An 11,292-nucleotide genomic window follows, 5' to 3' on the forward strand; every position below is an offset into this window, starting at 1 on the left:
TAACCTTGCTTTGTGTTTGTCTACCTCACCAAGCTCATTTAACTTTGTTTTGTAGATCCATTTTACTCCTATTTTCTTTGCACCAGCTGGTAGGTTGACTAGATGCCATGTCTGGTTCTTTTCGATAGAGTTGATCTCCTCATCCATAGCCAATCTCCATTTTGAGCTCTTTACAGCATCCTCATAGCTTACTGGATCTGACACTGATAAAAATACAAAATTAATATCATCTTCCATGTTGACATCTTCTTCTTCGGATAAACCTTCACCGGTCACATAGTCTGTTGACCATATGGGTGGTCGTCTTGTTCTGCCCTCCCTATGAACCAATTCGGATTCATCAATTTGTTCAGCAACTGGATTAATTGATGTTGTGACAACAGTTTCAGCAGAGGTATCTGCAGTTTCAGTGCTTGTTTCTGCAGTTTCAGTGCTTGTTTGTACTTCCTTTTTTTGAATCTCTATGCTCTCTTCCCAAATTAATTCTGCTTCATCGTCACAATTTTCCCAATCCCATTTTCTATCTTCCTCAAACACCACATCACGGCTCACGATGATTTTCTTTTCAACTGGATTGAATAATCTGTACCCTTTGGATTCACTGCTGACTCCGAATAATACACAAACCATGCTTTTGTCTTCCAGCTTTGTCCGTTTAGCATCTGGAATATGAACATGACTGATACATCCAAAAACTCGGAAATAATCTACTGCTGGTTTTACTTCACTCCATGCTTCTTCAGGTGTCATGCCTTTTACCGCTAGTGTGGGAGAGCGATTTAAGACATGATTTGCCCACATAACAGCTTCAGGCCAGAATTTTTTGGGCACGCCTTTTTCAGTCAACATAGCTCGAACCAGGTTCATTACAGTTCGATTTTTACGTTCTGCGACCCCGTTTTGTTGCGGCGTGTAGGCAGTGGTCAGTTGTCTCTTAACTCCATGACTTTTGCAGAAGTCATTGAATTCAACAGAGTTAAACTCTCCTCCTCTATCGGTTCTTAGGCATTTTAATTGCATTCCAGTTTCTGTCTCCACGAGATTCTTGAAACACTTGAAGAGATAAAATGTTTCTGACTTTTCTACCAGAAAATATATCCAGGCTTTTCTAGAAAAATCATCTATGAAGCATAATAAATACCTTTTTCCACTGCTCGAAGATGGTGTAATCGGACCACATAAATCTGCATGAACAAGACCCAATTTTTCGGATGCTCTCCAGGAACTCATCTTTGGAATTGGAGTTCGATGTTGTTTCCCTTTCATACATGCCTCGCAGGTGACACTTGGTTCCTCAATTCGTGGCAATCCTTCCACCATGTTTTTGTGCTTCAAGGTACGAAGGCCTTTATAACTGAGATGGCCATAACGTTGATGCCAAAGTGTTGACTGATCTGTATTTGAAACTTGTAAACATTTACTCACACTTGTTTTTGATGTTTCTGCTAGAAGAATGAACATCCGATTAGCACTCATAATGGATTCTGCGATTTTTCCTTTCTGTGGATGATAGACACTACAAGCTCCATTTTTGAACAGCACCGCACCTCCTTTTTCTTGAAGCTGTCCAACACTTAAAAGATTGTTCTTGAGTTCTGGCGCCCAAAAAACTTCCCCAACAGTGTAACAGGTGTCCTGCAGAATTAATTTCACAGTCCCAATTCCAGAAACTTTCATTCTGGTGTTGTTTCCAAGTTTGACACTATGTGTGAACGTTGTGTCTAAATTGGAAAACATATTTTTATCACCAACCATGTGATTGGAGCAACCAGAATCCAGGAACCATGCGTCACTTCTTTTTGCTTCATGTTGCTCAACGTAGGCCATTAGTAACATCTCATCTTCTTCATCGAGCTCTGTATAGTTAGCTTCATTTTTCTTAGGACATTCATACTGAAAATGCCCTAAATCATGACATCTGTAGCACTCAACAGTAGCCTTGTCAAAATTGGTTCTACCTCTTCCACGCCCCCTTCCTCTGTAACCTCCTCTTCCTCGATTGCTTGTGCTCGATCGACCTTCTATTTTCAACACCTGGTCTTCATTACTGTTACTGGGTCGACGAAATTTCTGTTCATGTACCACTAATGAGCTCTGCAACTCATCAATGGACATTGTGTCTGTATCCTTGGATTCTTCGACGGATACAACAACATAAGTGAACTTCTCTGTCAGGGTGCGTAGAATTTTCTCTACAATCTTCTTGTCTGGCATCTCTTCTCCATTGCTTCTCATTTTATTTGCAACTAACATCACCCGAGCAAAATATTCTGTAATCGTTTCATCATTTCGCATTTCCAGGATCTCAAATTCTCTTCTTAAGGCATTGAGAAGAGATTTCTTCACCTTCTGATTTCCTCCAAACTTCCGTTTCAGTGAGTCCCAAACAATCTTAGATGTACGACGGTCTAAGATATGTTCGAAAACAGTTCGATCAATAGCCTGGAACAGGTAATGTTTTACCTGATAGTCCTTGGTCTTTGCATCATCCAGCTCTGCCTGTTGAGCCTCAGTTAATTTCGTCCCTTCTGTTGGTTCCGTGAAGCCTTGCTCCACCAAATTCCACAAACCTTTTGCTCTAAGCAAATTTTCCATCAACTCACTCCAATGATCATAGTGACCGTCAAAGTGAGGGAGCTTTGTTAAAGTTTTGTCATCTGCCATTCTCTCAGTGTTTGACAAACGTTGAAGATTGCAACTTCTCGTTTCAGAAACCCAGTGGGGGCTCTGATACCAATTGTTAAAGCTTAAGAGAAACTTGAACAAAGAACTTTAAACAACTGGAATTCTTATTTGCTGAGGATTAAACGGTTCAGACTTGCTATATATAGCCGTACAATAAAGACAAAAACAAAACGTAAACAGCAAAACAAATAAATCCATAAGACTAGGACTCTCCTAAGGAATAGCACTTCCCTAAAGAATAGGTCTTTATTCAACAGAATCCAAAAACTAATCAACTCCTAACATATTTAACCTAATTCGCTCCGGTTTGAGCAGTGCAAAAATAGATTTTGGACAAATTTAAATAGTATTTTTATTACTCGTATTAAGATTAGGTTGAGTTTGGGTTCAAGGGTGCGGATACCTTTCACCCGTTACTCATTTAATAAATATTTAAAATAATTATTTTTAAAAATAAAAATTATATATACAAACTTTTTAATTATAATTAATACTATAATTATTTAATATTTATATTATATTTTTTATTAAGTAATTTTTACTTGCTTTTTATTTTTAAAAAATAAAATAAAAAATATTTTTAATGCTAAACGGGTATTGAAACGGGTAATTATAATCGGGACTGAGATGGATTCAGATAGTAAAGATGAATTTCTAAACAAATATAGGATGGATTCAGATACTTAATTTTTAATTGAGTTCAAATTCGAATAGTACATTTTAAACGAGTACCCGACTCATTGCCATCCCTAGGGCAGTGCAATTTGTGCCAAATGTCTTTTCTGCAATCTTTTGACATAATAAAACTAATTTGGTGTTCCAAGTTTAATTATAGATTAAAGATTATTTTTGTAAATTATACTGCTCTCTCCATTCCATTTTAATAGCAACATTTGATTTTCTCTTACAAAGATTAAAAAAATGATTGAAATATATTGATTTTTTAATAAGATATAGTAGAATATCTAAATTGCATTTCTTAAAATTAAAAGCTCTCATTTAAGTTTGCTACAAACCCTCTGATGAATACGGATAAACTTGAAAAAAATAATTAATATCTTTCAAAATCTAAATAAACACTTAAAGTGAAATAAGGTAAAAAAAATTAAGATTAAAAAGCTGAATTGGCACGTTACTTCTTCAGCATTCACTTTTTCCTTTTTTTACAAATTTTTGATTTTTTTTAACATTTTTTCCTTTTTTTAATAAAATTTCTAATCTATCTATATAAAAAGGTTTGAAAAACCAACTTATCTCATCTTATCTCGATAGAAAAAGAGTAGAAAAATAAATAACAATAACAATAAAAATAAAGAGAATTAATGATGTCTAACCGTAATCTTTTCAAAGCCACAAGAAATGTCTAACCAGAATTATGGGAAGAAAGGTGCTCTTTTCCTAGTTTTTGTCGAATTAATTTTAGAAGAAAAGGCAATAAAATAAGAATATAAATTATTAATCTATTCCATGCTTTTTGTCTAGGAAATTAATCAACTTGAATGTATAAATTCCCTTGCTGATTGTTATAAATTATAAATTATTTATTTTGTTTAAACATTTGTTGATTGTTATATTTAATAATATTTCAATAATGGTAATTAATATAGATTAATGGAGTTTATGTTTTGTTTGATTAAAGTTTTTTGTAGTTTATATATTTAGTAGCAACGTGTTTATTTGTATGTTCTAAATGTTATTATTGTTTTTTTTTTTTTTTTGTTATATTACTTAACGTTAAAGGTGTTAAGATTTGAATTTTCTAAAAAAAGAAAAAGAGATACATTAATATCAATTTATATTGGAGGTCAAAGGTTGAAAACACAAAGTCCTAACTCTTAAAAAGTCAAACTGATGATCAGCGAAAAACTAGAAAAATCATTGTAGGGAAATGATAAGTATTGCTCCAACATTCAAGTTCGAGTAATATCCCTCCAACCTGATAATTAAATAAACTACAAGTGTACATGTTATTTATTTGTTTAAATATCAATAATACAAACTGCATTTGCTTGATAATCAAAACTTACAAATATTTGTTTTTGTTGCTTCATAATATTGTCTTGTTCTATAATTTTTAAGTTTATAAAAATGCAAAGTAGGAGTATTATTGAGAAATAAAAATTGAGACATATTTATAAACTTAAAGATTTGAAAATTTAAACAAGTTTAGCTTAAATTTATCTTTATCTAAAATACTTTCAATTGTTTTAATTGTTCAATTACTATAAAGTTATGAATAAATTTTTTTGAAACAAAGTTCAATATACAATAAACAAAGCAACCGCATAACTGCGCGGGCTTTCACTTAGTTTGCACTAAGAAAATCATAGTAAATGCCACTTTTTAGAACTTATTTTTACAGAATAAGTCTCATTGTTCCACTTCATGCTTCTGCCTTCTGCTGCTGGTATTTCCTTTTTCCAAATCTAATTATATTGACCCATAGAAATTTTTACAAATGACTTTTCCTTTCCATTTAGCCAATTATATAAACATATATATGCGCGCGCGAGCTTGTGTGTGTGTAAGTAATTTCCTATTAAGCTATTTTATGGGTTGTCTTGATGATCTTCTCTATGTAATCAATGGGTTGTTAGCTTTGAAATTGCAAACTCGACTTTTTCTCTGTCTCTCCTTTTTTTTTTTTTTTTTTTTTTTTAAATAGAAAGGAAGGTGAATTTATCAAATTCAATGTCTAAGATTCAAATCTTTCAAGCGTGCAGTCACATTAAAAAATTCTAATAAAGAGCTTCATATGTTCGTTTAGAGTTTTGTTTTAGTTCCATTTTTTTCTTTTAAGTATGTTTTTTATTGGTATTGATTATAATTTTTTATAAACAATCTTATTTGGTCTAAGAAATAGAAAATATCCTAATGGAGAAAGAAAATATCAAAAATATATCGGTATGTTAAAATTAAAATCTAGTTTTCCATTTATTTATATTTTTTAATTGATTAATTTATTTTCTGGAATTTATTTAATAACTACATAATTATTAATTCTTTTTTTAATGTTAGTATCTAACTAAAAGTCTGCACATCTATCTATATTCAAGCAATTTTTAAGGAAAGAAAAAGAAAACGATCGAACCATAAACATTTGATGCTATATACTATACACTTCTAATAAAATGCAATTGGACGTACAGGAGAATCCCCTATTATTTTGGTGTTTTGTTTCGTGTGTATATATATATATATATATATACACACAGTCACACTATAAAATATCTATTAAAATTTCTATTTATTTTTATTATACTTTCTCTTTTTTATGATGTTAGTATCTAATTATAAGTCTAATTATATATCTGTCTACGTTTTATATCTATTAAAATTAAATATTATCTCCTGATTAATCTATATGTTTTAGTTTATTAATTTATTTAATATTAATAGAAAATAATTAGGTAAATATTAAAAGTTTATAACTACATATCTATTCATGATCTATAACTATTTAAATTAAAAGTTTATCCATATATTTTTTATCTTCTTTTAAAATTTATTCAATATTAATAGAAAACAACTAGATAATTGTAACTTCTTTGTTTACATGTCTATATAGGTTATATATCTATCTATAGTCTTTCATTTATTTATATATTTTAATTGCATAATTTTTTTTTAAATTTATTTAATATTAATATAAAATTAATAACATATTATTAACTAACTAGATAATTATTAGTTCTCTTTTTTTATATCTAACTACAAATCTATAGACGTCCTGCATTTATAACAATAAAAACTATTCTTTTATTTATCTATATATTTTAATTTATGAATTTATTTTTTCAAATTATTTAATATTAATGGAAAATAAGAAACAATTTGCTAAATAGATCATCTCTAGCAAAACCTTTGCATTATTACATTGTTTGTTTTCCGTAAAACCAATGTAGAACATGAATTTATAATTACAAATAAAAAAGTTTTAATATCTGTTTTTTATCATCAAATTCAATCCAATTTAAGTTTCATTTTACTGTTTATATAATTACCTCATATTTAAAAATTTTCTCTACATAATTTTATTTCATAGATCCCTTCCCGCAACTATTTAAAATCAATTTCAAATATCTAAATATCTTTAATATCGTTCGTCAGAGTTTCAACATATAATATTACTCCACTATGGGATTATTTTTATAAGGGAACTTGATTACAATGTTATAGATTTACAATATTATATTATCGCAAACAATATCGGTCTTTTATTAACAATCATTTTGAACCATTATTAAATATTTCAAATAAGAGCTTTAATTGTTCTACCCAAAATTTAACAATTCATAATAGTTTATCAAAAATAATAATATAATCAATTATAATAATTAATAAAATAATATTTAAATACGCGCAGGTGAAACACGATTTACTACTAGTTTTTTTATATAATCAGTAACTACTGTAGAGATAATGCAGGACTCTCGATTCTATTTGGATTGATACGATACAATATATATGTATACAATGTATTTATTTCGTTTGATCCAATGTGTTAATTGATGTACATATATCTATTTTCTATTTAATTGATTTTACAGTATTTACGGATAGAATATATATATATACACCGTATTTACTTGATTTGATCCAATGTGTTAATTGACATATATATATATATATATATTATGTATTTAATCAATTTTAAAATATTTACTGATACAGTATATATAGATATACTATATTTACTAATATAGTATATATATACACACCATATATATCATATATATCGTATTTAGAGTCATTATTATCGCAGTTGCAAGTCATCATTGTCATGATTAAATTACATAAGCCGTCTATGGATTTGCTCTTGTAAATTTCATGTTTCATAGTGCTTTTTTCTATTATTTCTTTTTTTTTTAGCATTTCATTTTTTTTTCAGAGTTACTTTTTTTTAATACAGTGTTTTCTTCTGAGTGTTTCCAGCATTTTTTTCTTTTTTTTTTTTTAGTATTTCGCGTTTCTCTTGCAAGGTTAATTTTAATATTATTGAATTTTTTATTGAATATATTATTATTTTAATAAAGACATTTAGTCAAAAGTGTAATCTTGAATTTAAGGATGATTAAAAGCCCTTTGCACTATTAAAGTGGACAGAGGAAGTATTTTAATCCGACCCGAATTTTCTGGCCACACTATTAGTTGACTGAATTCCTCAACGGTCTCTCTTTATTAATTTCTTCTCTCTACTGCCTTCAAGTTTAATTCAATTCATTACTCGTTACCTCTGTCACGGGATAACCGATTAAACGAGTGTATCAAAAAATGGTTGGCCAGGTCCCAGCTCAGCTCGAGCCATGGTGCGACCTACACAACAAGGTGGTCCTAATCACCGGCGCTTCTTCTGGTCTCGGCCGAGATTTCTGCCTTGACCTCGCCAAATCCGGCTGCCGGATTCTTGCTGCTGCTCGCCGCGTCGGTCGTCTCAAGTCTCTATGTGAAGAAATCAATCAGCTCCCTTCATCGGCGAATGTTAAGCCTTCTACTGGCCTCCGTGCTGTTGCGGTGGAGCTTGACGTCTGCGTAGATGGGGTCACCATTGATAAGTCCGTACAGACGGCGTGGGAAGCTTTTGGGAGAATCGATGCTCTGGTTAATAATGCTGGTGTTAGAGGTATTTTACATTTTCTGTTTGGATGACGAGAAATTTCCAATTTTTGAGAAAATTTACGGTGTCGTTTCAGGTAGCGTGAAGACTCCACTGGATTTGTCTGAAGAGGAGTGGAATCACGTTATCAGAACGAATTTGACAGGGTCTTGGTTGGTGTCTAAGTCCGTTTGTCTACGTATGCGAGACGCGAAACAAGGAGGATCCATTATCAATATTTCTTCCATTGCTGGTCTTGATCGTGGCCAATTACCTGGAGCTGTTGCTTATGCTTCTTCAAAGGCAGGATTAAACGCCATGACAAAGGTATTTTGCTTTTTATCATTTGTGGTATTTTATTTTTTTTTCTGTTGAATTTTCTATTTTTGCGTCTCCTTGTGGTTTGATTAAAGGGGTTGCTGACGTTATAATTAAACATCAATCCATTTCGAGTTGGTCATTAAATGTTAAAAATATAGAGATAAAGCTGCCTGCAAAGAACATAGGAGGTTCTGGTATTAAATTCCCAACTTGTCTGTCGAATGTCTACTTAGGAAATTATGTAATTGTTGAATACAATAATTATTGAATTTCTCGGATCTCTAGCAGATCCCAAATAGACTGGGATTAAGGCTTGGTTTTTGTTGTTCCTACAATAGGATATTGTGGTTCAATGAACAGGCAAGGCCCTGAACCAGGACTGGAACCAGTACCTATCGTTCTGATTCTGGGTCCGGCAAAGGTTCTAGTTCAGTTTTGGTTTGGCTTTTTATTTATTTATTTATTTTTTATTTTTTGTAACCATTCAAGGCCCTAAATGAGTCCCTCTCCATTCCATTTTAGTCCGATTAAGTAACTACAATTCCTGAGCCAATTCCAGTACAAGTGAGACTAGTGGCTATCTCTAAGCATGATGTTGAGTTTGTTCCAAATCATGTAAATTTAGGCTTGTGTTGCTAGCAAGTCCTAGAAATGGTGAATATTGAATAGATAAAAGAAAACAGGATTTCAAGTAGTGGTGCTACTATTTGCAAAATTTCAATTTATTCCTATGTAGTGTTTGGGATAAATTCATATGAAATTCAATTCATTTGCAAACGAATGTTACTAAGAAAACGTTTTGTGTTTGGATTAACTAGAGAATTCATTCTAAATGTGTAGTTTTTCATACTTTATTTTCAGAACTCATTAGCTTTATTACTGCATATGTTTTTCAAGTTTAGAATTCATTTTCAGATTGTATTAATTGGTAGAATTTCGCTCAAGCATAACCAATTCCATAGAATTATTCTACGTATATTCATTTATCAAAGACGACGATGTAGATTTGTAAATTAATTTCATAAAATTTTATGGAATTCATTTATACAAAACAAGCTCTTAGTTTTTTTTTTCCCCAGTTAATTCTTGGAACCGCTGGATTGAACTTTTAGTAATAGATAGAGAAGAACAGAGAATAATAATAAATCCTAAAGGCTCTGTCCAAGCTAAAAACAACTGGTGTACTGATTAGGTGGCAGCTTGACATATAGGGGTTTCTTTTGAACATTTACCATTCCGTCGTTTGGTTCTCTCAATCTACGATAGCCAAATCATGGTAATATCTTGTTATTGACTCTATGCTGTGAATTTAGGCTGAATCTCTTGTTAGCTCCTGATCAGCCCAGATGCTTGTGGATATTCACATTCTTAGATGGGAGTTCAAAGCCCTAATTACTTGATTCATTTCAAGTTAGCCTAAATTGATATTCATTTCTTTAATCAATTACTATCCTCGTCCTTCTCCTTGTATTTCTGTCAAGCACATTTTTGAGAAGTTGGAAACCTCTAGTCTTTTCCTCTGTTGGTTAGTTTAAGTAGTTGTGTTCCTGGATAGGTTTTTTTTTTTTTTTCTCTCAATAGTATTGTGGGTGTGACGCCACCTGCATTGGTTAATTTCCCATATTAAAATTGTGGCTTTCCCTTTCTTAATTTATGTTTATTAGAGTGTACTCTACTTGGTACCAGCTTGGATTACGCCATTTCTCTGTTTTTTTGCTGTCAACGAATGTTTATTTTGGTATTCTTTTGGAATTTGTATTTGAGAATCATGAGTTTTTAGAAAGGGGAAAATGAAAAGGTGATTTTAATATCAGGTCATGGCTCTAGAATTGGGAGTGCACAAAATCAGAGTTAATTCAATATCACCTGGACTGTTCAAATCAGAGATCACAGAACATCTTATGCAGAAAGATTGGCTAACTAATGTTGCTAAGAAAATTGTTCCTTTAAGAACACACGGCGCCTCAGATCCGGCACTAACTTCACTTGTACGGTACTTGATCCATGACTCTTCAGAATATGTGTCTGGAAATATATTCATTATTGATGCAGGGGCCACCTTACCAGGTGTTCCTATATTCTCTTCCCTTTAATCAATTATGTTTCAATTTCTTCAGATGATCTTTCTACGTTCTGTTGTTTGTGTGATTATGGAATGTAAGTAATCATTAGTTTAGTCATGTTGTAGGGTGGATAATTAGTATTTTGTCTGAGAATTTCAGTTGTAATATTGGAGATAGTCAAATCTACCTTCCGGTGCCAATAAATAAATTTCACAAAATTTTGTATTATTTTGCAAATTCAAATTTATGTTTGGAATAAAAAAAAAAAAATGAAGATTTCACTCCTGTGAAATTGGATATGATTAAAGTAAATTCTAAAAGAATGGAGGGAATTTTTTAAGGGAAAAATTACGATTTTATCCTTGTAAAATATTAAAATTAACTCTCAATGTCCTTATATTTTGGAAAATGCATTACATATCCTTAAATTTTGGTTTCGACGTATCCTTCCATTCAATCTTTTCCCTTTTCCACATTTAAGTCAATGCAAAAAGGTTAGTCAAAGGAGAGAGATAAAGAGAAAATTATGATTTTATTTCTATAAAATATCAAAATTAACTAACGTATCTTGTATTTTTTAAAAAACTAATTGTTAGAGTGTTATCGCGATTGCCATGGTCTGATGTA

The 11,292-nt window shown here is 31.3% G+C and overlaps 1 protein-coding gene across 2 annotated transcripts; it reads left to right on the top strand.

Moving 5' to 3' along the window:
* The first annotated feature begins 7,803 nt into the window (after positions 1 to 7,803).
* LOC105647188 (carbonyl reductase [NADPH] 2-like) lies at positions 7,804 to 10,893 on the top strand. 2 transcript variants are annotated; one of them, XM_089717155.1, is made up of 3 exons: positions 7,804 to 8,308; positions 8,379 to 8,608; positions 10,417 to 10,893. In XM_089717155.1, exons 1-3 carry the CDS (start codon positions 7,960 to 7,962, stop codon positions 10,693 to 10,695), a joined length of 858 nt encoding a protein of 285 aa, XP_089573281.1. In that variant the 5' UTR covers positions 7,804 to 7,959; the 3' UTR covers positions 10,696 to 10,893.
* Positions 10,894 to 11,292: the final 399 nt, after the last annotated feature.

Source organism: Jatropha curcas, chromosome 2 (assembly GCF_041381405.1).
Source record: "Jatropha curcas cultivar XTBG-Jc1 chromosome 2, XTBG_Jcur_1.0, whole genome shotgun sequence".
In the NCBI taxonomy this organism is placed as follows: Eukaryota; Viridiplantae; Streptophyta; class Magnoliopsida; order Malpighiales; family Euphorbiaceae; genus Jatropha; species Jatropha curcas.

Bases quoted from the DNA above. Each gene is read 5' to 3' on its own strand.
- LOC105647188 (XM_089717155.1), top strand. From the start codon at position 7,960: ATGGTTGGCCAGGTCCCAGCTCAGCTCGAGCCATGGTGCGACCTACAC. The intron at 8,309-8,378 runs GTATTTTACATT...GTGTCGTTTCAG, and splicing joins TAATAATGCTGGTGTTAGAG to GTAGCGTGAAGACTCCACTG. The intron at 8,609-10,416 runs GTATTTTGCTTT...TTTTAATATCAG, and splicing joins GATTAAACGCCATGACAAAG to GTCATGGCTCTAGAATTGGG.